Source organism: Gadus morhua, chromosome 9 (genome assembly GCF_902167405.1).
Source record: "Gadus morhua chromosome 9, gadMor3.0, whole genome shotgun sequence".
Taxonomy (NCBI): Eukaryota; Metazoa; Chordata; class Actinopteri; order Gadiformes; family Gadidae; genus Gadus; species Gadus morhua.
This window is the reverse complement of record NC_044056.1, coordinates 12159551-12187341: the sequence shown is the minus strand read 5'-3', so window position 1 is coordinate 12187341 and position 27791 is coordinate 12159551. Positions and strand designations below refer to the sequence as shown.

Genomic DNA, 27791 nt, shown 5'->3' with positions numbered 1-27791 from the left:
GACGTCTTGGCCATTAATCGCCACGGCGACACCAGAAGTGAGCGGTCGGGGAAGAAAGTAGGTCAGGTACCCCCCCCCCCCCCACCAGCCGCCGGCTCGTTTGCATTTCTGACTTCTCCTAATGACATAATGACGGCCGCTCGGTGAGCGCTGGCCTAGTTCGCATGGCTGCCTCCGAACAGACGATTACAAGTGTTTTGGTTTCGGGGTTTCTCTAAGCGCATTGTTTTGGTACGACGGCCTTCTGCAGTCACTTGCTTTCCCCGTCCCTCCGCCACAACGCCACAGCGCGACAACGCACAACGCCACCACGCCAGGGTCCAACGAGAGAGAGGCTGATTTAAGTTTTGTTTGTTGATAGATATTTAATAGAGTATCTTTAAACGTCATCTTTAATGTAGATAGAGGTACACACATGTTGCACGTTCCATCTTTAATGCAGAAGGAAAAATGAAAACAAGTAACAGCAGAGATAATGTCTCGTCCCAGACCATCCCAGCAGTACAGACCCACACAAAGACACACACACACACACACACACACACGGGTGTAATGCAACATGTTAAACGTGTTTCAAACAACAATCGTCCCTTAGAACTCTGACCCTAAAATAATTGACTTTGACCTTTAGTAAAAAATATAAATATGTAACGATAGTGTTTGTTCGTAGTGTAAGAAAATACAGCTTTCAGATCTTAATATAAATACTGACATTTAGAAGGGGAGGGAGCCGGGAGCCAATGAGCAGATGGAACATGAAGAGGGCGGGTGCAGACAACCGGGGTCACATGGACTGATCGCACCAATCAGGGGAGGCAAGGGCGGTGCATCAGCGTTACCATGGTTGTCTTGACAGCCAGAAAGGAGGCGAGAGATGAGGAGACAGCTCTTTTGTTCACTACTAACTAACCCTAACCACGGGACTAATTAGTGCTGGTTATGGACTCACTAGTCCAGCCACAGGACTATTTAATGCTGGTTATACTCACTAGTCCATTCACAGGACTAGTAACTGCTAGTTATAGACTCACTAGTCCAGCCACAGGACTAGTTACTGCTGGTTATAGACTCACTACTCCAGCCACAGGACTAGTTACTGCTGGTTATAGACTCAATAGTCCACTTGGTTCGGTGTAACGGTTTCATTGAGTAAGTAAACGTGTTTCTGGATTTCAAATAATAAACCTTCTGTCTGTCTGCCTGCCTGTCTGTCTGCCCGTCATAGCTACAGTGATATGCTTCTCTTCCTCACCTCCTCTCCTCCTTCTCTACTCCTGCAGACTACTCCTCCTCTCCTCTACTCCTCGTCTCCCTTCCTCAACTCTTGCAGAGTTCTCCTCTCCTCCTCCTCTACTCGTGTAGGGTGCTCTTGCAGGTGATGATTAGCCCCTCCTCCTTCAGCCTCTTCAGGGCGGGGCCGTAGACGTCTTTGGTCATTGGAACCACAAGACCCTTCTTGGAGATCTCCCCTGTGGAACCGCAACATAGTTCAGACCACGCAAACCCAGGACCGGGTAAACCGACTACAGTATGGGGACTGTGTAAACCCACTACAGTGTGGGGACTGTGTTAACACACTACAGCATGGGGACTGTGTTAACACACTACAGCATGGGGACCGTGTAAACCCACTACAGTATGGGGACCGTGTAAACCCACTACAGTATGGGGACTGTGTTAACACACTACAGTATGGGGACCGTGTTAACACACTACAGTATGGGGACCGTGTTAACACACTACAGTATGGGGACCGTGTTAACACACTACAGTATGGGGACCGTGTTAACACACTACAGTATGGGGACCGTGTTAACACACTACAGTATGGGGACCGTGTTAACACACTACAGTATGGGGACCGTGTTAACACACTACAGTATGGGGACCGTGTTGACACACTACAGTATGGGGACCTTGTTAACACACTACAGTATGGGGACCGTGTTAACACACTACAGTATGGGGACCGTGTTAACACACTACAGTATGGGGACTGTGTTAACACACTACAGTATGAGTACTGTGTTAACACACTACAGTATGGTCAGAGTGGGGGCCGTGTTAACACACGACAGTACGGGGGTCAGAGTGGGGACCGTGTTAACACAACAGTACGCGGGTCAGAGTGGGGACCGTGTTAACACGACAGTACGGGGGTCAGAGTGGGGACCGTGTTAACACGACAGTACGCGGGTCAGAGTGGGGACCGTGTTAACACGACAGTACGCGGGTCAGAGTGGGGGCCGTGTTAACACGACAGTACGGGGGTCAGAGTGGGGGCCGTGTTAACACTACAGTACGGGGGTCAGAGTGGGGACCGTGTTAACACTACAGTACGGGGGCCAGAGTGGGGACCGTGTTAACACTACAGTACAGGGCTCAGAGTGGGGACCCACCGTCCAGGATCATGCGGGCTGCGATGGCGGTGGGGTAGCCCACGGTCTTGGCCATAGCGGAGAATCCGTTGTGCTCGCCGTACACCACCAGGCTGACGTGTTTGGTCTCCAGCTCGCCCGTCGGGTGCCGTAGCCCCACGTCGTTACGCAGGATGATCATGTCTCGCTCGCCCTCGTCTACAGAGAGAGAGAGAGAGCGTTGATGAGGTACAGAGAGACGCCGGTGCCCTGCTGAAGCGGCACCAGGGAGAGAGGGTGTGGCTGAGGGGTTGACCGGCGGCTCACCGTAGGAGAGGCGGGCCTCCAGGTGTTTGGTCAACGCGGCGAGGACGGTCGGGGCGCGCGGAACGCCGTCATCGCTCAGCATGCCCAGGCTGAGGAGAACCAAACACACCGTCACTCACTAACCCCAACTAACCCACACAAACACCATCCCCAGCCAACACTAACCCAAGCCAACACTAACCCCAACTAACCCTAACAAACGCTAACCAACATTAACCCCAACCAACACTAACCCTAACTTATATTAACCCTATCTAACCCAAACCAACACTAACCCCAACCAACACTAACCATAATTATACCACAGTCTGGGGAAACGCTCTATTCTGATTGGCTGCATGGTGTGCATTAACTCCTGATATGCGGACACACAAGTAGTTCCAGTCAAATTGTCTGCATACCGTTCTCAATTAATGCGCTAGCTGGCGTATCGTATCAGCCTGTCTCAAAAATTAGTAACCATAGCAACGCAGTCAAAGCCGACGGACTAGAATACCTCCCGTTGCCAAGTCGTAGCTAAGGTCCGTCCTAATTACTGGAGTAGTGAACAACGATCCGTTGCATAAGAACCTTACGGGAGGGTAATGGTTGTTCCAGGAATTAGTCAAACCCTCAGGCGTTACCAGGGAAACAAAGTTATGGCTTGTGGAAAACTTTATATTTGGATAGTAAAACGCATGAAAATATAAATGAATGGTCTTAATTTCTTTTCTTTGGCAAGTGGCCGTGGTATAAGCGGGATAATGCCCTTCGAGGTGTCCATTATCAGGAATTAATGGCCTCCGCGTCGTCCATTAATTCCTGATAATGGACACCTCGAAGGGCATAATCTCTTACCTAACACTCACCCCAACCTCCAACCCCTAGTTCGACCCCCCTAGCTCCACCCCCCCGGGCCTCCGCCCCCCTAGCTCCACCCCCCTAGCACCACCCCCCTAGCTCTACCCCTCTAGCAGCAGCACTTCAAGCCAGCGGCGTTCATCCTTGACGCTGGGCCGGTTAAGGCGAGGCGTGAATCGAACAAATGAACGAGTCTTTTCATTGACGCTTTCAGCGCGTTTCCTTTCAGGGAATACGCTGGAATGTTCCTGAGCCGGCGCCATTAGAGCGGCGGGTCTCAATGCCACCGTGCCGCGCTGTGAGCAAACACACACACAACACGCACACAAAGCAGAACCTTGGCTCCCGAGAGCCTTTCAGCGCGGAGCCGGAGCCACTCAGCACGCCAGGGGCCAGGCTGTCAGGTGCACCGCGCCCAGCTACACACACACACACACACACACACACACACACACACACACACACACACACACACACACACACACACACACACACACACACACACACACACACACACACACACACACACACACACACACACAATAACACCTATATAGCTTCAAAGACACACACACCCACACAGACACAAAACAACACCGAACATGCACAATAACACCAAACACACCTACACAGCTTTACACACACACACAATAACAACATACACACACACACAACACAGCCAAACACACAGACACACACACCACACCCTGCGATACACACCTAAACAAACACAAAAAGAAAGAATCATAACACATACCGACACCAAAAAAACACAGCCAACACCACAAACAGACACATACACTAAACATCAGACACACACATACACACACGTGCTGTGGTTCTCTGAATATAAAAGACATCTGTGAATCTTCCTTACATGCTTCAATCAGCTCATATTGAATTTTACTTGCTTCCATTATGACAATTATTGAATTAGTCTATTATATTTATTAAAGGTATTCTTTCCCAATTATTCCTTCTCTCTACAGCTATAAATAATCTTTTTTTCGACTGGTTCCAGTGCGATGGGACCTCAACCTCTCACTGGTTCCAGTGGTAGAGGACCTCACCCTCTCACTGGTTTCAGTGTGATGGGACCTCACCCTCTCACTGGTTCCAGTGGTAGAGGACCTCACCCTCTCACTGGTTCCAGTGTGATGGGACCTCACCCTGTCACTGGTTCCAGTGTGATGGGACCTCACCCTCTCACTGGTTCCAGTGTGATGGGACCTCACCCTCTCACTGGTTCCAGTGGTAGAGGACCTCACCCTCTCACTGGTTCCAGCGGTAGAGGGCCTCACCCTGTCACTGGTTCCAGTGGTAGAGGAGCTCACCCTCTCACTGGTTCCAGTGGTAGAGGACCTCACCCTCTCACTGGTTCCTCACCTCCTCAGGGTTTCCATCCTGAAGTCACTCCCTCCGGTGCGCCGGAACACCTCCTCCTCAAAGGCCTCCTGGGAGAGGGTGGTGGCCACGCCCATCTGGGTGCAGAGCAGCTCCCTCTGGGGGGGGGGAGCTACACGTTAGGAACACTGAAAGGACTGCGTTTCCCAGCATGCTTTGCTGGCTGTTTCCAACCTAAGTCTTCTGTACTCTTCAAACTATTCCAGGAACATGATGGGAAACATCAGGCTGTAGTGAGTGAGGATTACCCAGGATACCCGGGGGGAGCCAGTCTGGAGGAGGGATGTGGGCTCAGAGTCGATCAAACCCAGCTTCACAAAGCCACTCATGGCGTCGATAAAACCCTGTGGAGACACGCCAACGGTTAGAACCAGGACCCCAACCCGGACCAAACCCTTTACCAACCCCAACCCACTACCCGGACGCTAACCCTAACCCCAACCCGTACCAAACCCTTTACCAACCATAACCCACTACCCGGACCCTAGTAACCCTAACCCTAACCCCAACCCGTACCAAACCCTTTAACAACCCCAACCCACTACCCGGACCCCAACCCTTTACCAACCCCCACCCACTACCCGGACCCTAACCCTAACCCGGACCAAACCCTTTACCAACCCCAACCCACTACCCGGACCCCAACCCTTTACCAACCCCCACCCACAACATGAAGGGAAGCATCAGCAGAAAAAGGAACCCTGAGGAGGGAGGGTCCAAGGTTCAGGTACCCTGAGGAGGGAGGGTCCAAGGTTCAGGTACCCTGAGGAGGAGGGGGAGGGGTTCAGGTACCCTGAGGAGGAGGGTCCAAGGTTCAGGTACCCTGAGGAGGGGGAGGGGTTCAGGTACCCTGAGGAGGAGGGGGAGGGGTTCAGGTACCCTGAGGAGGAGGGGGAGGGGTTCAGGTACCCTGAGGAGGAGGGCTTCCGGTACCTTATAGCGTAGGGTTCCCCGGATCAGGGTGTGGGCGTCCTGGATGCCGTAGGGCTCTGCGTACTTGGTGCTGTCCCGGTTGGGGAAGCCCTCCAGGTTGAAACCTGGCAGGAAGTCCATGGGGACGCCGGCCTCCATCAGAGACCCGCCCGCTGGGATCTCCACCACCTGGGGGGCAGACACACGTTAGGACCCCCGCAGGACCCCCCCGCGTGGAGAACAGAGCCTTGGGGCCGGTGGGGCGTACCTGGTGGTCCTTGATGTAGATGGCCTGGCTCACGGTGTTCATCAGCACCCCCAGAGGGCTCCAGCTGAACTTGTAGCGCAGTGGATTGTCAGAGCACTCGGGGGCCGGGAGCCCCCCGCAGAACGAGCTGTACGACTCTACCTGCACACAAACACACAAACCGCCGTCACCGTGACGACCGGGCCCCACATACCGCCGTCACCGTGACGACCGGGGGCCCCACACACCGCGGTCACCGTGACGACCAGGCTCAACACACACCGCCATCACCTTGACGACCAGGCCACACAAACACTGCCGTCCCCGTGACAACCAAACAACCGTCACCGAGACGACCAGGCCCCTTACACTGCCGTCAACGTGGCGACCAGGCCCAAACAACGCCGTCACCCTGACGACCAGGCCCAACACACTGCCGTCAACGTGATGACCGGGCCACGCAAACCGCAGTCCCCATGACAACCAAACCTCCGTCACCATGAAGACCGGGCCACATACACCACCGTCACCATGATGACCAGTCCCAACACACACACACACCTCCGTCACCACGACAACAACGAACATCACACAGAGAGAGAGAGAGACAGTGAGTGAGTGAGTGAGTGAGTGAGTGAGTGAGTGAGTGAGTGAGTGAGACACGGACAGTGATAGAGAGAGAGACAGTGATAGAGAGCGATGGCGACCAATGGGCTGATCAGCTGTCTGATCAATATGTCCCCTCCCCGACCCCCACTCACGGTGCAGCCGTCGGTCCGGGCCTGGTCGATACACTCCATGGCCAACATGTGGTCGATGCCCGGGTCCAGACCCATCTCGTTCACTATGGTGATGCCCGCCTCCTCAGCACTGCACACACATTAAACACGTTACGCTTAGAGTGACAGTGTATGAGTGAGTGAGTGAGTGAGTGAGTGAGTGTGTGAGTCTATGAGTGTATGAGTGTATGTGTGAGTGAGTGAGTGTGTGAGTGTGAGTCTGTGGGCCTGTGTGTGTGCGTGTGTACCTTTGCTGCAGGCTCTTCATCTCGGGGCTCAGGTAGCTGGCGGTCACCATGTTGATCTTCCTCCTGATGCAGTGCCGCGCCACCATGGGGTGGAAGCTGTAGGGCAGCATGCTGCAACACACAGAGAGGGGTTACCATTTATATTATAATGTGTATTGTTTTTAATATTATATGATATTTTTATGATATAAATGTATAACGTTTATATTTTATGATTATATCATTATATGTATTGTATATCATGAACGTGTGCAGAGCTGTTGGTCCTTGGGGTCTACCTGATGACCAGGTGGTGGTCCCGGACCATATTATTATTATTATCAGGTGAGTGCTGCATGCAGCACTTAACCATTGTTCTTCATAAATTGTATTCTTTCTTTCTTTCATTCTTATTCTCTACAAACTTTGGGACCTATCTCTTTCCTCCAATTTTCACCTTGAGACTCCATTCACTTCTTTTCAGATTATTTTCAATATTTTATACTTTTTAAGATATTCTACTTTTAAAAGATTATCTTTTTTTAACATGGGAGTCAATGGGATGACGGAAGAACCATCCTCTGGTACTTCAACTGTTTAAGACGTAACTAAAATCCATTTTCAATCGTTTATCTTCGTTCAAACCATTTAACAAATCTACACACTTTATTCAGAATACCGGTAACAGTTTTAGTTTCATACCGGCTTCATTTTAAGTTGGTCTCATTGATAAATGTTGGCGCTGGAGCGTGAAGACGTTCAGCAGTGTTGCCAAATTGGGCGTTTTTCCCCACTGGATTGGGCTACTGTTGGAGGACGTTCAGGCAGTGTTTCCAGATTGGCGCTGCTTTTCCCGCTCTGTTGGGCTTCTTTTAATGACACACCGGCTCGCTATTCTCTTAAAGACACACACACATGCGCTCACACACACACACAAACACCAGCAGGGCAGGGCAATACATTTGACCTTTTACATTTCTGCATATTTAGCAATGCTTTGCGCTTTTCATTCAGCTTCACTTTATTTGTTTCGAACCACTTACTTTTTCTTAAATGGTGTGCATGTTGACAGTGTTTTTAGACTTTTGTTCAAATCCCTTCACTTGATTTAAGCCATTTATCGTTTCTTTATGTCTTAATCTATGTGGCTTTATTAAAAAATATTTTCAACCTCACTTTGAACTACAGCACTCACCTAATTTTCTGCAGGAAATGCATTTTCTAGTTGTTGTTATTATTATTATTATTATTATTATTATAATAACTTTATTCAAGACACAGGAATGTCCACAAAGACAGCCAGTACATATCTAAAAATAATTATATATATTATATATATATAAAAACAATGCAAAACATTTAAGAAGGATGCAAATTAGGCATTACCAATTATAATACAAACACATTTAAAACACATACAAGCTTCGGGTCCAATGTTTCCAGAAGCAAGAAGAATACCTTGTGTCACCCTGAGAAACATCAGTTTGAGACACAATAATTGAGATATGGTCGAGATATACATGGGGATCTACCTGATGACTCGGTGGTGGTCCCTGACCATATTATTATTATAATATATATACATGCACACACGCACAGTATATATATAAATATATATTATAACATGGGGGTCTACCTGCTGACCCGGTGGTGGTCCTTGACAATATATATTTATTATATACACTCCCATCCTCAATTATAAGGATTATAATCCATGTGGGAACTAATGACATCTTCACCAAAGGGTCGGAGACGATCAAAGATGAATTTAACTGTCTTTTTAATTTGTGCAAACAAAGTGGCAAGATGTTTTTTATCTCCGGGCCCATGCCAACATTAGGCCGTGGGAACTGGCGCTTCAGCGGGCTCTTAAGCCTCAACACTTGGCTCCAGTCTGCTGTTGATGCAAACGATTTCAAATTTATTGACAATTTTAACCTGTTCTGGAACCGTGCATCTTTTTTTAAAGTTGATGGCATCCACCCAAACTCCCTTGGCTCTCAACACCTAGCAGCAAACATCCTATACGCTGTACACACTTCCTCTTACTGACTATCCACAGCCCACGCCCCGGAACCTTCCTACCAGGGCCAGGTTGCGGTTCAGCAACACTCCAAGCCCGAAACTAGCTCCCTCTACTGGAACCCCAAGATAGTTGATTTGCCTGATCAACTTTACATTTCAACCCTGATCTCGCGGAGGAAAACTCGTCCTCCGCGACATTTCAGAACACAAACTCTCAGGGGCTTGTTGCAGATACAAGATATTTCACCGCACCACAACCCATGTACAGTGAAGCAAAATGTCACTAGATTTATAAATGACCCCCATGAATTTAGAAATAGGAAAGGGGTGGGTTTCCTACACATTAACATAAGAAGTCTGTTGAGCCGTCACAAACTGGACCACATTAATATTTTAGTAAGCCAAGCAAACCCTGACATATTGGTCATATCTGAGACTTGGCTTCATAAAGATATAGAAGATCAAACTGTGTATATTCAGGGATATAACATCTACAGATCTGATAGGGCCAGCAGGGGTGGTGGTGTAGCTGTCTACGTTAAAAGCACCTATGCTGCCGTTATTTTAAACACTGTATCCATCCCAAAATGCTTTGAATTTATTTCCCTAAGAATTGACTTTGGCTACAATAATTCCATTATTGTCATTGGAGTCTACAGACCCCCTAGTGCCCCGACTATGGCCTTAAACAAGATGGCAGAACTGTTTATGCCTTTTACTGACTCAGAACTGATTGTATTGGGTGATTTTAATTTAGATTGGTCAACTGATGCCTCAGAAGCTCTGAAGGAGATGTCCTCTGACCTGCATTTTACCCAACTAATTTCTGTGCCCTCTCGTCCTAATCTAAAATACTTTTATAAATCAACCTTAATTGATTTAATTTTTTGCAACAAACCAGAAAAATATGTTGCAAATGGTGTTTTAGACTTGGGGATCAGTGACCATTTCCCCATAATATGCATCCGTGACTTGAGGTTGCAGAAATGTGGCTCTCGGGTAGTAATGAAAAGGAATTTTAAGCACTTTGATGAGCAGGCCTTCTTACATGACCTTTTTTTACAGTGACATAGCAAATACTGTCAAAATACCTGATGTTGATCTGGCCCTAAAACACTTCACCACAGCTTTTAACTTTATAGTTGACAAACATGTTCCCTATAAAAAATGCAGGACTAAGGACAAAGTCAACCCTTGGTACTGCAATGAACTTGCTAAATTGCATTGTTCCAGGAAAAACATGGAACCTAGCAAGACAGACCAATGAACATGCCCACTGGCTTACATTTAGACAATTGCGAAATAAATGCACATCAGCAATAAGGAGAGGTAAAGCAGATTTTTATTTACAAAAATTCACTGAATCGTCCACTAGACCAGGTGATTTCTGGAAAGCAATTAAAAGTCTGAAAGGTGAGCGCAGTACATGCCTGCCTGCTAGCATTTTAGAAGACTCCACTGTTTTAACTGAGCCCTCGGTCATTTGCTCTGCTTTTAACAGACATTTTGCTGCAGCTGGGCACCTTTTTGATAAAAATGTCCATACTACAGATCCTCAAGCAGATCCCTGCACACCCACCGCTATCTCAGCTCCACTCTCTGAGAACAGCCTTAGTCTGACAATATTAGACTCAGCCCAGGTCTGCAATGCCCTGATCAAAATTGATCAAAAGAAATCGACTGGAGATGACAAGCTCAACCCTTTCTTTCTGAAAACCTCAGCTACCGTAATTTTTGAATATATTACTCACATCTTCAATCTTTCCATAACAACTGGTGTTATCCCTTCAACCTGGAAAACAGCTCATGTTCTCCTACTGCACAAGGGTGGTGACACTTATAACATGAACAACTACAGGCCAATTTCAAAACTATCATGTCTCTCAAAAATTCTTGAATCCCTTATTAATTCCCAGCTAAAATCATTTAGCTGGCTAAAATCATTTAATCATTTATCACTATCCTCTTTCCTGAGTCCATCTCAATCAGGTTTTAGAGCCCGACATAGCACTATTTCTGCAGCCTCCCTTGTGGTGAATGATGTCATTGCTGCCTTGGACAATAAGCAACATTGTGCTGAACTATTTGTGGACCTCTCAAAGGCCTTTGACACTGTGGACCACCACCTGCTTTTAAACAAATTGTCACTTATGGGCTTTGACCATATGAGCCTTCAGTGGTTTAAAAGTTATCTGACTGGTCGCTCCCAATGTGTAAAGGTGGGCAAAATAATATCGCCTTTTCTAGATATTGACAAGGGGGTACCCCAAGGCTCTGTCCTTGGACCTTTACTTTTTATTATTTATATAAATGAAATTGCCTCCACACTCACTCCATTTTGTCAAGTTCATCTTTATGCGGATGACACAGTTCTGTACTGCAGTGCCTCAAACATTGACTCTGCCATAAATTCATTGCAGCTCTCCTTCCACATACTAGAGAAGCAGTTAAGTGACCTGAAACTTAACTGTGCAAAAACCAAATGGATCCTTTTTACTAAAGCTAGAAGCACTGATTTTAACAGCTTAAAACTCTGCTCTACAAATGGTACCACTCTAGAAAGGTTCACCAGCTACAAGTACCTAGGCATTTGGGTAGATGAGAAGCTTGATTTTAAATCACATGTGAAACAACTCACTCAAAAGCTTAGGATCAAATTGTTTTTTTTATACAGAAATAGATGCTGTTTTTACTTTTCCAGCCAGAAAACGTATTATTGAGTCGGTTTTTATATCAGTTTTAGATTATGGTGATGTAATCTATGGCAATGCATCCCTCAGCACCCTAAAAACCCTGGATGCTGTGTACCATTCTGCCCTACGTTTTATAACAGGAGACCACTATGGCACACACCACTGCACTTTGCCTTTCAGACAGGGCTGGCCAGCCAACCTTGTTATACAGACAGCCCAATGATTGTTTTATTTAATTTATAAAACAATCATTGGGCTAATGCCACCATATCTCGCCTCTCTCATAAGCTGGAACCGTAACACCGTCAATACACGCTCCCTAAGCTTGCTTACATTACATCTGCCACATGCCAACACAAAACTGGGGAAGACAGCCTTCTGTTTTAAGGCACCCTTCATTTGGAATGAGGTCCAAAAATCACTAAGGTTGTGCTCATTTATTTCACTTAGGGAATTCACAAGTCTTATCATATGTACACCTGCCTTCTCCTGCAATGATTGTTACTCTTGACCCAACCATTGTATTTTACTGTATTTATTTTATATGCATATTAATTTTATATTTATTTTCTTTTTTCTTTCCAATGTATTAACTCCTGTTGTACCCTCGGCACCATTGAAAATGAGGATTTTAATCCTCAATGTGTCTTCCGAGGCATAAATAAATAATAAATAAATAAAAATAAATTATTGTATATATTTATATTACAACATGAGGGTCTACCTGATGACCAGGTGGTGGTCCCTGACCATATATATTTATATATATTTATTATTATTGTATATATTTATATTACAACATGAGGGTCTACCTGATGACCAGGTGGTGGTCCCTGACCATATATATTTATATATATTTATTATTATTGTATATATTTATATTATAACATGAGGGTCTACCTGATGACCAGGTGGTGGTCCCTGACCATATATATTTATATATATTTATTATTATTGTATATATTTATATTATAACATGAGGGTCTACCTGATGACCAGGTGGTGGTCCCTGACCATATATATTTATATATATTTATTATTATTGTATATATTTATATTATAACATGAGGGTCTACCTGATGACCAGGTGGTGGTCCCGGACCAGCTGGTCCAGCCGCCCCTCCTCGCCCCCCTGGCTGATGTTGAGCATCACCGCGATGGTGTTGGGGTACCGGCCCGCCAGCTCCTCCGCCTGCTGCAGCTTCGCCGACGCTGCCACGGAAACCGTCGCCACGGAAACAAGACACAGGGGTGAGCCGACAGAAGAACACAGAGTTGCTCAGGATTCAAGGACCAATTCAACGAGAACAACTGATAAGTGAAGAGGTCTAGAGCGGCCGCACGCTTTGTGGTTTCGTGTTCAGATGATACTGATGTCTGTTCTGTTCAACTCATTTCCTGCTCGGGGACCTTTATGAAGCAGGTTGTGTTTCTATAAATAGAGTGGCTAGGAGCACACTACTAATGGTGACATATTATACCACCAGGTGAGAGTGGGATTAGCCGTTAGAAGCCGTTTTGAGAATCTGCCTCTTCTGACGTCACAGGTCGACAGGTCCACCTAGATGTATGACGGACAGATGAGCCACGTTTGCTACAACGGCTTGTAGTGTCTACTCACACTCACACCTGGTGCTAAAATACGTCACCTTTAATGTCATCATGAAGTGACCAATACCAGCCTGGGATTCCTCATGAACACATGAATTAATGGGTGAACACGTGAATGAATGGATGATCAATGCTCCTCCTCACCCACAGTGACCTGGGTCCCTGGGTCCCGGGTCAGGTACTCCACCACGGGGCCGGAGACGTAGCCAGAGCCAGGATCAGGACCCTTTTCATGCCCTCCTTACTCAGGATCTGAGCCTGCTCCCTGGAAACCCCGAGGATTACAACACAAGGGTTAGGACCCCCAGGATTAGACCCCAGGGTTAGACCATAAGGGTTAGACCCCCAGGGTAAGACCCCCAGGGTTTAGACCCCCAGGAAAAGACCCGCTTCACCCCCTCAAACCACAACAAAGGCCTTGAGTTTCTTTAACATTCAAATACATTTCATGTGAATCTTTTCCATTTATGAAACAAACCATTTATATTCAGACACTTAAAACTAATATCGGAATATTTTTGAATGCTCATTAGTTATATTTGTGTTAGCACATTAAAGCTCTTCTAGTGCTCCGGTATTAATTAAACACTTTACAAAGTTGAATATTAAGTGTGGAGAAAAAAAAAAAAATATATATATATATATATATATATAGATATATATATATATATATATATATATATATATATATATATATATATATATATATATATATATATATATATATATATATATATATATATATTACATATACACACACATAGAGACATTTAGAGGAAACTGAAACGAATGGCAACAACAAATCATTATTTATTCTTGATTTGGGGTAAGAAATTTGATATATTTAGGGCATTCTCTGATCTGAGTGTTTATAATAATAATAATAATAATAATAATAATAATAATAATAATAATATATAAAAAAAAACGAATTTAATTTGTAAACGGTTTATTCAGTAACGGAGCAGAAACCGTCCGAATCAGGACGTTTGATCGCATTCAATCGCAACATATGATGCCGCTTCCCAAACCGGCTCGTGGTACGAGAGAAGATCTGACCGGTTATAGACTCCTTAAGCCGTGTAAACATAAAAACACGGGTCTAAAAATACAGCGAAAAACGAGCCGTATGAAGCAGGTCGGCGTTTACAACCGCGGTGCGGCCGCTCCACCGCTCCATTAACTCCGCCGATAAGCGCTCCATTCACTTCACATCCCAAATGCTTTAATACCGACCTCAGATGAGTGTTCACGGAGTGGTCAGACATATTTAATTTGCTCTTGACCTAGCGCCAACATCCTGTGCTTTTCAAAGTAAAAGTTTGGACGACGACAAAGTGCAGTCGTTTTGTGTTTCATACTGTATGAAACTAACGACTGCGCGCGCACAACACACCACACACACACCACACACACACACACACACACACACACACACACACACCACACACACACACACACACACAACACACACACACCACACACACACACACACACACACACACACACACACACACGGCTTTTTGGTATCTTGAGAGCTTTGTATAAATGTGATTAATCATGTATGAATAACACATGATAATAATTAATCCATTGAACAAACTAACTTTTACATATATTTTGTTTTTGTCTTTTAGCGGCATCTATTCGAAGTAAAATTTTGGAAGAGAATTAAAGTTAAACCAAACAACAATGTTGTCATCTCTGATGACTTTTAAGATAGTTAATCTCCCCCCAGACACACTCAGACCCCGCTCCCCCTCGAAACACACACACACTCAGTCAGACCCCCTCTCCCCCTACAACACACACACGACATACACCAGAGACCCCCCCCCCCCACCCCCCCCCACCCCCCCCCCCCCCCCCCCCCCCCCCCCCCCCCCCACCCCCCCCCCCCCCCCCCCCCCCCCCCCCCCCCCCCCCCCCTCAGTGCTAATTGGACAGGACAGGGCACACGTGCAGAAGCTATGTTAGCACAGTCTTAATTAAAAAACAACTTGGGCCCCACTCTACATATCTTAAGAAGACTTAAGTAGTTTTACATATCTTAAGAAGGCCAAGTGAAAGAAGAGGATTATGATCTAGCATCGCTTGTCTGGAGAGAAAGGAGGCGACAGTTGTTGAGACGCTGTGATGTCCCCAGTGTCCCAGACCCAGGGGTCAGCGGACCAACGTCCCAAACGGCCCCTCATCAGAGCTTAAGGCTTACACAAGGAACTTAAGCCTTTTACAGCCTCCAGGCTCTTCAACTGTTACCCACCAGAGGAGCCAAGGCCGGCCTACAGCCATCCACAGAACCACTAGAGAACACCAGATTACTGGAGGAACATCTTATAGAAGATTACAGGAGGAACATCTCCTTTTAGAAGATAACTGGAGGAACATCTCCTTCCAGAAGATAACTGGAGAGAACGTCTCCTTCTAGAAGATATCTGGAGGAACATCTCCTTCTAGAAGATAACTGGAGGAACGTCTCCATCTAGAAGTTAACTGGTTGGAACATCTCCCTCTAGAAAATAACAGGAGGAAAGATTTCCTTCTAGAAGTTAACTGTGGGGAAACATCTCCTTCTAGAAGACATCTGATTGGGGCGATGGAACCTTCCAGATTGAATCATCTGATTTCTTAGAAACTAGTTGCCGTTCAAGCGATTAAAATATTTAATCGCGAATAATGTCATAGTTAAACTCTCGATTAGTCGCACATTTTTTTTATATTCTAAATATCCCTGATCTCGTGCTGCTGAGCCTTTTAGTGAGATCAGAGTGTTGAGAAGGACAGTAAGAAGAGAGACCCGCAGTGGTAGGCCTATCGTAAATCGTCAATAGCCCAGTGCTTTTATTTGTTTCAATCACTGAACTTTCGAACAAAACTCTTGCTCAGCCAAGATGGGAAATACTTTAACATTTATTATTTAAATGAATTTAATGAATATTCCTACCATGCGTAGGCCTATACACATTAACAGGCTATCGAATAACGCCCGCACACACACACACACACACACACACACACACACACACACACACACACACACACACACACACACACACCACACACACACACCACACAACACACACACACCACACACACCACCCACACACACACACAGTGGCGGAGTGGTAATCGGGAGAATTCCTGGTGTGCCGTTAACGTTTCGGGGCTGTCGGGCTGATTACTGCGGGATAACAATATTGCGTTTATTAAGTTCCTTGCAGCGCCGTCCGGCAGCCTGAGCTCTGCCCCCGCAACCTCTCACTCACTCAACAGACGCAACGTCGCAACCAAGTCAATTTTGTTGAGAGGGGAGTAACTGAGCGGCCCCTCCCGAAGTGGGACAGCCCAGGTGGGCCTTGAACTGTGATTGGTCAGAAGGACGTAACAGCATTGAACTCTCGTGCAGGCTCGAACAGAGTGACACTCAAACACACACACACTTTTAAGGAGTTTTTCACCCGCTCCGTATCCTTGCTTGCCCCAAGAAGTTTGTGCGGCGTGCTTGTTGTTTTGTTTCCGGTGTAGCTAGATCTGGTATAGTGTTGTAGTTTTTCTAACGTGACTAGTTGTTGCTAGACAGCAGGTGAAAAAACGACAACGTTTGCCAAGCCAACATAGCGTTAATCGCGCAATCAAAAAATGAACGCCGTTAATTACGCGTTAAACTGACAGCACTACTTAGAACCATTTATAAATGTTGTGGCAATGTTTTGCTAGCTTTTAATATCAGTTTACATCTCAGAAGACACGACGGGGGGGTGAGAGCTGAGGAGCACACAAAGCAACACCACGGGCGGGTTAGCAGGACTAGCACCAGCTACCAGGTCACGCTGGGAGCTAAACGTTAGCACTGACAGCCTCACACAAACTTTACCTGTGGTGTTATCTTTACAGCACTCATCGGTCGCATTACCAAAGAATCATTGAGTCAAAACATGTTCGTTTTATAACCTTTGTAACCTTTGTAACTCGAACTTAACAGGTTAAATAAAGAAGCAGACACTGGGATTAATCAACGTACATTCTATCATAGATAAATCAGACCACATGTAGAGTGGATAAAGTTGTACCTTCGTTCTCGCATCTTCTCGATGTACTCAAACTTGGGGGTAAGTTTCCCATTGGAGGTGATCACAGCCTGAGGATGAACCACAACAACGTCTTTAACTAGAACCAGCTAACCGGTGGAAAGTAATAACACTGATAATCACTTTTCAGCATCTAGCTTTCCTTGTGAGAAAGGTTAGGGTTAGGGGGTACTTCACGGTTAGGATGTACTTTAGGGTTAGAGGGTACCTCAGGGTTAGGATGCACATTAGGGTGAGGGTGTACTCCAGGGTAAGGGGGTATTCCAGGGATAGGGGGTACTCCAGGGTTAGAGGGTACTTCAGGGTTAGAGGGTACTTCAGGGTTAGGGTGTACCTACGGGTTAGGGTGTACCTCAGGGATAGGGGCTAACATAGGGTTAGGGAGTACTTGAAAGTAAGGCTGTACTTTACGGTTAGAGTTTACTTAATGGTTAGAGAATACTTGAAGGTTAGGGAGTGCTTTAAGGTTAGGGGGGTACTTTAGGGTTATGGGGTACTTTAGGGTTAGGGGGTACTTTAGGGTTAGGGGTACTTTAGGGTTAGGGGGTACTTCAGAGATAGGGGGTACTTACATCTCGGACCTGCGGGCTGAACTCCTCCTGGTCTAGCGGCCTCGTTGCGTCGGACGGCAGCTGAGGAGCACCAAACCGTCAGTTAGTCAAAGGTTTTATTTAGAGCCTCAAGTACACACGTCTCAAAGTGCCTCACATTCAATGGTTCTAACAGTCAACAATAGCAAATAAACGGGCTTTGAACTACAAGTTTAAAACACAAAACAACTTGTGCATCCCATGTCTGCTACTGCCAGCTGCCATGCCGGTGCCGGAAGGTTTGAAATCGCTTTTTTAAGGTCGGTCGGGCTATTCCAACACCCAGCCACCGACCCAGCATAAAGGGGATTCTGGGTAATGTCCAGTGGGTCCGACCACACAGAGAGAGGAAAGTACCAACTCCCAGAGAAGAGCGAACCTTCTGCCAGACACTCTAGGAACAAGGGGTGGGTCAGACCATGCAGAGCGGACTGTACCATCTCCTACTATCAAGGGGTGGGTCAGACCATGCAGAGAGGAACGTACCATCTCCCAGATGTAGGGGAAGAGCCGGTCTCCGAAGTACTCTGTGGCCTCGATGGGGAGCTGGGCCGGGAGGTTGTCGATGGAACACATAAGGATCCCGTTCCCCTCCACGCTGGACCAGGACCAGGTTCAGAACCAGGATCAGAACAAGGACCAGATGTTAGCGGGTCCACAGGCTCAAGAGATTTACTCAGACATGTTGGAATTTGGAACACATTCAAGTCCTAACCCCTACCTGTTCTTCAATGACCAGTCTCTGTACTGTCTAACCCCTACCTGATACTTAGTGACCCGTCTCTGTACTATCTAACCCCTACATGATCCTTAGAGACCAGTCTCTGTACTGTCTAACCCCTACCTGATACTTAGTGACCCGTCTCTGTACTATCTAACCCCTACATGATCCTTAGTGACCTGTCTCTGTACTGTCTAACCCCAGCTGCTCTCACCTGTCGTGGTCGATGTGTGTGTCCGCGTCATACATGCAGAAGGGTTTATCGATGGTGGTGCATTCAGTCATGAACCCAATGGAACCGCCAGGGTCCGCTGAGATATCACATATAGCCAGCAGTCTGGAGGGAGAGGGAGAGAGGGAGGGAGGGAGAGAGAGAGGCAAGATGATGATAGTTGTAGTGTACCTGTGCTGTGCTTGGGAGATGTAGTTCTACCCGATTTGCAGTTCTACCCGAGTTATAGTTAACCTGTGCTGTGGATTGGAGTTGTAGTTCTACCTGGGTTGTAGTTTACCTGAGTTGTAGTTCTAACTGGGTGTTAGTTTACCTGTGCTGTGGATGGGAGTTGTATTTCAACCTGAATTGTATTTTACCTGCGTTGTAGTTCAACCTGAGTTGTAGTTCTACCTGTGTTGTAGTTCTACCTGTACTGTGGATGGGAGTTGTAGTTCTACCTCAGTGTTAGTTTACCTGTGCTGTGGATGGGAGTTGTAGTTCCAGCTGGGTTGTAGTTCTACCTGGGTTGTAGTTTACCTGTGCGGTAGCTCTGGCCAGCCCTCGGTGGCAGAGGAAGAGGCGTACCGGACGGCCTCAGCAGCTTCTGGGCATCAAGCCGTCGCAGCAGGCGGGGGTCTGGGGTCCCAGTAGATGCCGTTGATCAGACAGGTGGTGTACGGCGCCACCTGTAGTACGGAGGACACATAGGAGATGACTCATGGTGGGTGGGTGGGGTCAGTAGTTCAAAGTAGGTCACTGTTCGTGGGGGTCAGTATGTCATGGTTGGGGGGACTCACACTGGTCCTGAAGTGCGAGGTGTAGCGCTCGGGGTGATACTCGTATTCCAGCGGGTCGTAGACGCCGTCCGTCTTCCTCATCAGGTGGTGGTGGCGGCTCAGCACCGTGGCGTACACCTTGGTCATGTCTGACAGGAAACAGGAAGCAGGAAGCACCGTGAGCAGGGGACCCAGCACAGCCCGCCTCGACAGGCCCTGGGGTGGGGGGTCCCGGTCTACGGGGTCCCGGTCTCGGTCTACGAGGTCCCAGTCTACGGGGTCCAGGTCTACGGGGTCCCGGTCTACCCCCTTACCCTGACCAACCGGTACCCCAGTGGTCCAGCCCTGATCCGTACCTCCGGTCTGGGACACGTCCTTTAGCTCGGGGGGCTCCACGTACTCCACAGGAAGCTCGTTCAGGATGTCCTGGGCGCCCTGCAGGACACACAGCGAGACATGAAGACGGAGGGACGGGCCTTCAGGAGACTCACACATTGGGGACACACGGCTGGACTGACGTGGAGGGCCCGGGCTTTCTGTGATCATGCAAAGGGGTGGAGCGTTGGGAGGATGCGGGGCGGGGCGGGGCCAGCCCTGCGTTACCTTGGAGACGTTTCCTGTCCCTGTGAAGCAGAAGGTGATGGGCCCGACGGACTTTGGCATGAGGCCCATGGAGATCTCGTAGCCACAGTCCCGGACCGCCTGGACCGCCTGGCTCACGTTGCGGTAGTTGTGGGCCATGCCGATGTGCTGCGGACAGGAACAGGAAGTGAGCCAGAGAGGGGGAGGAAGTGATGCGGTAAAGGTGATCAGATCCACCAGGATCTAGACCTTCACGAATACTGTTAGATGATCACATTAGTGTTAGATGATGACATAAGACGAGTGTTATACGTTGACAATAGAGTGTTATATGATGACAATAGAGTGTTATATGATGACAATGGAGTGTTAGATGGTGACAACAGAGTGTTAGTTAATGACAGTGTTAGATGACGACAATAGAGTCCTAGATAATGACATTAGAGTGTTAGATGATGACAGTAGAGTGTTAGATAATGAAATTAGAGTGTTAGATTATCACATTTGATTGTTAGATGATCACATTAGTGTTAGGCAAGGCAACTTTATTTATAAAGCACTTTTCATACACGAGGCAGACTCAAAGTGCTTCAATATAAACATTGTCATACAAAAAATAAAATAATAAGATAAGTAAAAGAAAACATAGGCAAAGAAATTAGTAAAATAGAAAGTGCAATGTATTTAAGATCAGATGAACAGTCTCTGGTACCCACGTCGGGACTCCAACTCGACCTAAAGGAACTTGGTACTTTCTCTGGGACTCCACCCCGGATTCTAGTCAATTTCTATTCTAGGCTAGGACTCTATTCTAAGGGGCCACTCACACTAGGGCTGCGGCCCCGTGCCCGAGCTCATTTGCATACTAAAGTCTAGAACGTTTGGCTAGTGTGACCACGCCATCCGTATTCCAGCACGGAACGGCCAACGCAACGGCCCCTTGGCCTCGGCACACTTGGGAGAGGTGTGCCGTGGCCAAAGTACCGATGCTAATGAGATGACACGCGCGGATACGCAATGTGAGCTGGATGACGTAGTCCTTGCGCGACCCTTCTTTCTTTATAGGTCCATGCCCTTCTTCCCCACAACAATCATTTAAACAACGGTGGCAAGCGGTTCACAAGTGGGTTTACGTTGGTGCGATAGTGAAGTCGAGCGTTTACTTGAAATTTGGGCCGACGACAGCATTCAGTCGCAGATGGACACCACGCTTGGGGATGACGTATTTATCGTATTACGACGTGATGACGTATGTATGAAGGAGCAATCGTGCCCAGGCCACGGCCTTTGGGAGCAGTGTGACCACGGGCCAGCGGGGGGAGTGGGGAGGGGGGGAATCGTGCTGAATCTTCCTGCAGCACGGAACAGGCAAACTTGCCTAGTGTGAGTGCGCCCTAAGACTCTAACCCAGATTCTAGGACTCTAACCCAGACACACGTTGGAACTCTAACCACGAACCAAAGGCCTTATTCTGGGACTCCAACCCAGACAGACGTCGGGACTATAACCCAGACAGAACTCAGGTCTTTCTCTGGGACGCCAACCCGACCTTAGGAACTTGGTCCTTTCTCTGGGACTCCAACCCAGATTCTAGGACTCTAACCCAGACAGAACTTGGGTCTCAAACCGTTATCCTTTCTCTCTGGTATCAGATCATGTATCTTTCTGGTAAAAATAGAAAATAAAGGGAAAGTTAAAAAGCATTTTAGTAATAAAATAGAAAATAAAGGCAAAGTTAAAAAAGCTTTTTAGAAAGTGCAATGTATTTAAGATTTAGCAGAAAGCTAAAGCAAACATAAAAGTCTTCAATCTTGTTTTAAAGGTGCTCAGAGTTGGGGCAAGTCTTAAATCGTCAGGGAGTTTATTCCAGCTATTTCTTGCATAGTAACTAAATCCTGCTTTCCCATGTTTCGTGTTTACTCTGGGGATAATTAACAGAATGGTCTCAGAAGATCTAAGTGTTCTAGAAGTCTTATGTAGTGGAAGCTAAATATTTTGGGCCTAAACCATGCAGGGATTTATAGGTTAGCAACATGATTTTAAAATCAATTCTCTGACATACAGGAAGCCAATGTAACGATTTAAGAATTGGTGTAATGTGTTCACATTTTTTGGTCTTTGTTAGAACTCTAGCAGCAGCATTCTGAACAAGCTGAAGCTTCCTTAGAGTTTGTTTTGGGAGACCTATAAGGAGACCATTGCAGTAATCAAGCTTACTAGTGATAAAGGCATGTACAAGTTTTTGTAAGTCTTCGGTGGACATGAGCCCTCTAAGTCTTGCTACATTTTTAAGGTGATAATATGCAGATTTTGTAACTGATTTGATGTGACTGTCGAAATGTAAATCAGAATCCATGATAACCCCTAGATTTCTGGCTTTGATTGAGGTTTTCAGGGACAGAGAGTGAAGGTGTTGGGCTACTTTAAGCCTTTCCGTTTTAGCACCAAATACAATTCTCTGTTTTGTCCTCATTTAGTTGTAGGAAATTTCGGCACATCTAGTCTTTCACTTGCTCAATGCACTGGCACAGCAGATCTATGGGCCGATAGTCATTTGGTGATAGCGATCATCGATTTGTGTGTCATCAGCATAGCATGATGGTCAATATTGTTATTTTGCATGATTTGCACTAGTGGGAGCATGTAGATGTTGAATAAAGAGGGTCCTAAGATCGAACCTTGTGGGACTCCACACGTTGGTTGATTCTGATACAAAGTCGCCAATGGAAACAAAGTAGTTCCTATTTTGTAGGTAGGACCTGAACCGATTTAAGACTGTGCCTGAAAGCCCCACCCAGTTTTCTAACCTGTCCAAAAGTATTGTATGGTCTACAGTGTCGAATGCAGTGAGGTCTAGTAGCATTAGTATTGAGGTTTTGCCAGAGTCTGTGTTAAGACGGATGTCGTTAGATGATCACATTAGAGTGGTTTCAGAGGCGGGCTATAGGGTTCCTCACCATGAAGGGGGTGTTGTGGCCCAGAGCGAGGAAGCGGAGGCCAAGTCCATGGAGAATATTAATCATTCCTGCAAAATAAGGACGTTAACGATAAAGGACAATATACCGGTGATGTGATTTTTTCTCTCTCTCCCCAGTGCCACGCCCCCTCCTCTACAGTCCATGTGACAGCCACTGGCCTTCATCAAGGCGCTCTCTCGCTCTCTCTCTCTCTCTCTCGGGTCTGGGTTCAGAACACCGGGTGTTCCTCAGGGTTACGGAGCGTTGTTAACGCCTGCACAGCCAATCAGGGGGCGCTGGTACCTGCCACGCCCGCCCACTGGCCGAATGCCACGATGCGAAAGCCGTTGGCGTCCACCATCTTCTCGTAGTCGATCAGACGGACCTCCTGCAGGGACAGACACAATGGTTACCATGGCGATCTCTGCAAGACCCTCACACCGACCCCCATGTACTTGGTATCCCAGAACTACTAGTGGGGGATGAACCCCTAACCCTAGTGAACCCCAACACTTGAGAAAGGGAGACTCCAGCAGGCCTTGAGGTTTCCTCTTCAGACTCTGGGGTTTCTATCCCGGTTATTGTGTGGGGCGCTTGGCTGCAGGAGAACAGTGTGACCTCGACGATCGGCCAACAAACAAACGGCTAGACAACAAACAAACGACCGATAAGGGACGGGTCGTCTCTTATCGGTCCGGCAGGCAGCGATCCAGCTGGTGGTTCAGGGGCACGAGGGCTCTGGGGAACAATGACTCACCACACACGCACTATCCAAACACAGCTAGCAGTAGCCAGCGGCTAGTCCACGTGTTCACGTTAGGGTCCAGTTCATCTGAGAACCTTTAAGGCTACAAATATGTATCTGAGAGGCCAAGTAGACGCTTGCTTTGCTGAAATTTATTTCAGGAGAACTGGAGTGATTCTGGAGGAATCCTGCGGCCAGTGCAGCTTCCCGGCCTGTAACAGGGCTCCAGGATCCAGGGCCAGCTGGCCATCCCCTCTGCACCCGTAAGGAGGGCAGTGTTCACCAGAACCTGGAGAGCCTGCACACTGGCCATGCATTTGGTAGAAGGCCTCCTACCTTCTCCAGAAGCCCCCCTACCTTCTGAAGGCCTCCTACCTTCTCCAGAAGCCCCCAGCGGTCAGCTTTCTCCTTCTCTGGCTCTAGACGCTCAGCAGACTGTAGCGAAACTCTACAATTCACGACTACTAACGTTACTGTGAGGCCCAATACGTTAGCAGCAGCTGTCTGTTCCTATGATAAACACTGATTATTAAAGTGAAGATGCTGTAGGCTATTTAATGTTTTTAAACGGTTTAATCACTTGAAACAAGGTTGCTGATAATATTGATAGGGAATAAAATAAAAGTAAGAAGTGTGTGTGTGTGTTACAGGGAAGCACGATGAGGGGATGGCTAGAGAATAGTGTGTGTGTGAGTGCGCGCGCGCGTGCGCGTGCACGTGCGTGTGTGTGTGTGTGTGTGTATGAGCCACATGAGAAACTGACAGAAAAGCACCGTCTGTCTGAGAGAAAACTGTCTGGCTGTTTAACTAGGGAACTATTTGTTTATTTATTTATTTTTGAACTTAAAAGTAAGATAAGTAAAAGTTTAACATTTCAGTTTAGTTCAGTTCTTGTGTATTCAATTTTAGTGAGCCATTTATTTGTTTAAATTGTGTTACGTTGCAAATCTGATAAGCTGTTGTGCTTATTTAACATATGCTTAAAGGCATTTAAATGAAGTTAAGTGTTGGAGTTTGTATTATTCAAAATTTTGACGCCAATATATTCCCTTTTTCTGTAAATTAATATCGGCTCCAAATATCGGTTATCGGCCCCCTTGACTACTAATAATCGGTATCGGCCCAGAAAAAAACATATCGGTCTATCTCTATTCTGAAGCTCTCCTACCTTCTTCAGCAGGTCGTCCAGCAGGCCCATGTTGGCCTCCTGGGCCTTAATTGTGTGGGAGAAGAAGGCGTAGGTCTTCCTGGGGAACACCTTCTCCTCAGGGGGGCGCTTCACCCCGATGATGAGAGACGCCTCCGAGATGTCCTCCTGGATCACCGCCCCAACCCGCTCGTAGTACTAGAAACGAACACACCCTTACCCCACAGTACTGGAAACAAACACAGCCTTACACCACAGTTCTGGAGACAATCGCACCCTTACTCCGCAATACTGAAAAATACACACCCTTACTCTGCAGTACTGAAAACAAACGTACCCTTACTCAGTAGTACTGTACAATATAACAAGTACATAACGTTTAATCTTGAAGAACATCTACTGCTTAGGGTGGTTATAAATGAAACTATGAATATGAATGTTCAGTATTTGTTTCCCTGCATCTCTCCTTATCGTTTGCATGATGAGGTCATGATGAAGTCATGGCTGATGAGTTCATGATGACATCATGTCTAATAAGGTCATGATGAGGTCATGATGAGGTCATGTCTAATAAGGTCATGATGAGGTCACGTCTGATGAGGTCATGCCTGATGAGGTCATGATGAGGCCATGGTGAGGTCATGGTGAGGTCGTGATGGTGATGAGTCATGTCTGTTGATGAGGACACGATGAAGTCATGTCTAATGAGGTAATGATGAGGTCAAGGTGAGGTCACGGGGAAGTCACCTTCTCGTGGATGGCTCTGCCATTGGAGGGCTGCACCAGCACCGTGTGTCCGGCGGCGGTCAGCTCCTTGACATGTCGGGGGGCCAGGGGGGCGCGGCGCTCCCAGGGGTTCAGGTCCTCCCGCCGGATGGCTACCACGGACCGGTGCTCGTAGCGCCGCTGACCACCGCCGGCCCCCCACAGGGCGGGGCGGCGCAGCCTCCCAGGGGGGGCCAGGAGACGCAGCATGGTGCACAACCTGCAGGGGGGAACACACACGTCACATTGTTACACACAACGTCACATTGTAACCCACACACAGTCACATTTTTACACACACAGGGTCATACACGGTGTCACACACACCATCATATTGTTACACACTGTTACACGTATTACACACACACTTGATTAAGACACACTGATGGGGTGTGGACTCCCCAGGGCAGTGTCCTGGGGAGTCCAGGTAGGAGGAGGGTCTTTATGGAGACCCCTCCCTTTAGACCTGGAATAGACAGCAGTGGTCCTAACAGGGCGTGTGTTGAGGGGGGGGGGGGGGGGGGGGGGGGGGGGGGGGGGGGGGGGGGGGGGGGGGGGGGGGGGGGGGGGGGGGGGGGGGGGGGGGGGGGGGGGGGGGGGGGGGGGGGGGGGGGGGGGGGGGGGGGGGGGGGGGGGGGGGGGGGGGGGGGGGGGGGGGGGGGGGTGGGGGGGGGGGGGGGGGGGGGGATGAGGTATTAGATATTAACGGACATTACGGAATATTCCTAAAGAACCCAAAGAAAGGGAGGTACTGTATCCTGGGTTATATATTTTTCAAAATAAGGGACCCTCAAATTGAAAATACATTTGCCAATTATTTTTTTGTTAAACAACAATTCCATCAGCAATTATGTTTGACGGGTTCGAAGAAGAAAGATTCAAATAACAAGTTTAACTTAGAATTGCATATAATCTAATTTGTTTAACCTTGGCGACTTCTCTGCGTCAGAATCACGTTTAGTTTCCCACACTATCGATTACCTTCAGAGCCAATCCCTCCAGTCTCGCAGAAACGTAGAAGGTTGTCAGCGGTGTGCTGGATTAGTGGAGAGCTTTACGCACTGGTTAGTTTGTGAGTAGCACTAAAGCTGCAGGGCTAAGTACTGGTGGTTAGTTCCCATGAGTGCAGCGAGGGGAAGGAAACAGCCCTACCGTGCGGGCTGTTTCTAAATGCGGATCGGTTCCTCCTTGACTCGAGTCTGCAGGGTGACACAGCGGGGATCGAACGGCGCCTCCAAACCAGACCTTAGGGCGGCTTTACGCACCGCGCGTCACCGACACGCAACGGGAGATCCGCCGTGAGAATGAAATCACAAAGTTTCTGCTGAACCAACAACTACCTGCAAGGGGGACAGAGGATCTACCGGGAAGGGAGTCACTTCGGTGTTACTTTCAGAAGATCCTTCTGTCCAATCAGTGTCCAGAGGTCCGGCTCGGCCTCCTCACGTGCTGACGTAAACCTGCCGGCGTCGCACGCTGATGACGCGGACCGAGACGACCCTACTCTAACTTTAAGACATATAAAGGTTAACGACAGAGGCAAACACAGCCGTGAAACCACGGCGAGGCGGAGGAAAGGTGCTTTTGTGGACTTTAAATTGGACTTGACGGTCGTTATTTGCCAGTAAGCTTTTACCTGCGATGTGATTCTAATCTCAGGCCGAATTTGGATGATGATGCTGCATTCCTTTCATTCCGCTGGTTACCGTTCACCTCTACCAGCCTTGACAAGCGCCGTCCTGCAGCGCCGCGAATCACGTAGGCCTACTGCACATGCGTGTTCC

At 47.6% G+C, this 27791-nt stretch overlaps 1 protein-coding gene across 1 annotated transcript; it reads right to left on the bottom strand.

The window, feature by feature from the left end:
• Positions 1 to 367: 367 nt before the first annotated feature.
• aass (aminoadipate-semialdehyde synthase) lies at positions 368 to 27444 on the bottom strand. Its single transcript, XM_030366165.1, is given in 27 exon segments — positions 368 to 1469; positions 2400 to 2576; positions 2685 to 2773; positions 4911 to 5026; positions 5177 to 5272; positions 5862 to 6029; positions 6109 to 6249; positions 6849 to 6957; positions 7115 to 7225; positions 12888 to 13023; positions 13567 to 13638; positions 13641 to 13687; positions 17493 to 17560; positions 18083 to 18142; positions 18587 to 18698; positions 19036 to 19158; positions 19573 to 19615; positions 19618 to 19670; positions 19672 to 19721; positions 19833 to 19960; positions 20168 to 20246; positions 20415 to 20561; positions 23351 to 23418; positions 23654 to 23738; positions 25264 to 25440; positions 25990 to 26227; positions 27160 to 27444. Coding segments are annotated over 26 exon segments (2802 nt in total). The 5' UTR covers positions 26218 to 26227; positions 27160 to 27444; the 3' UTR covers positions 368 to 1350.
• Positions 27445 to 27791: the final 347 nt, after the last annotated feature.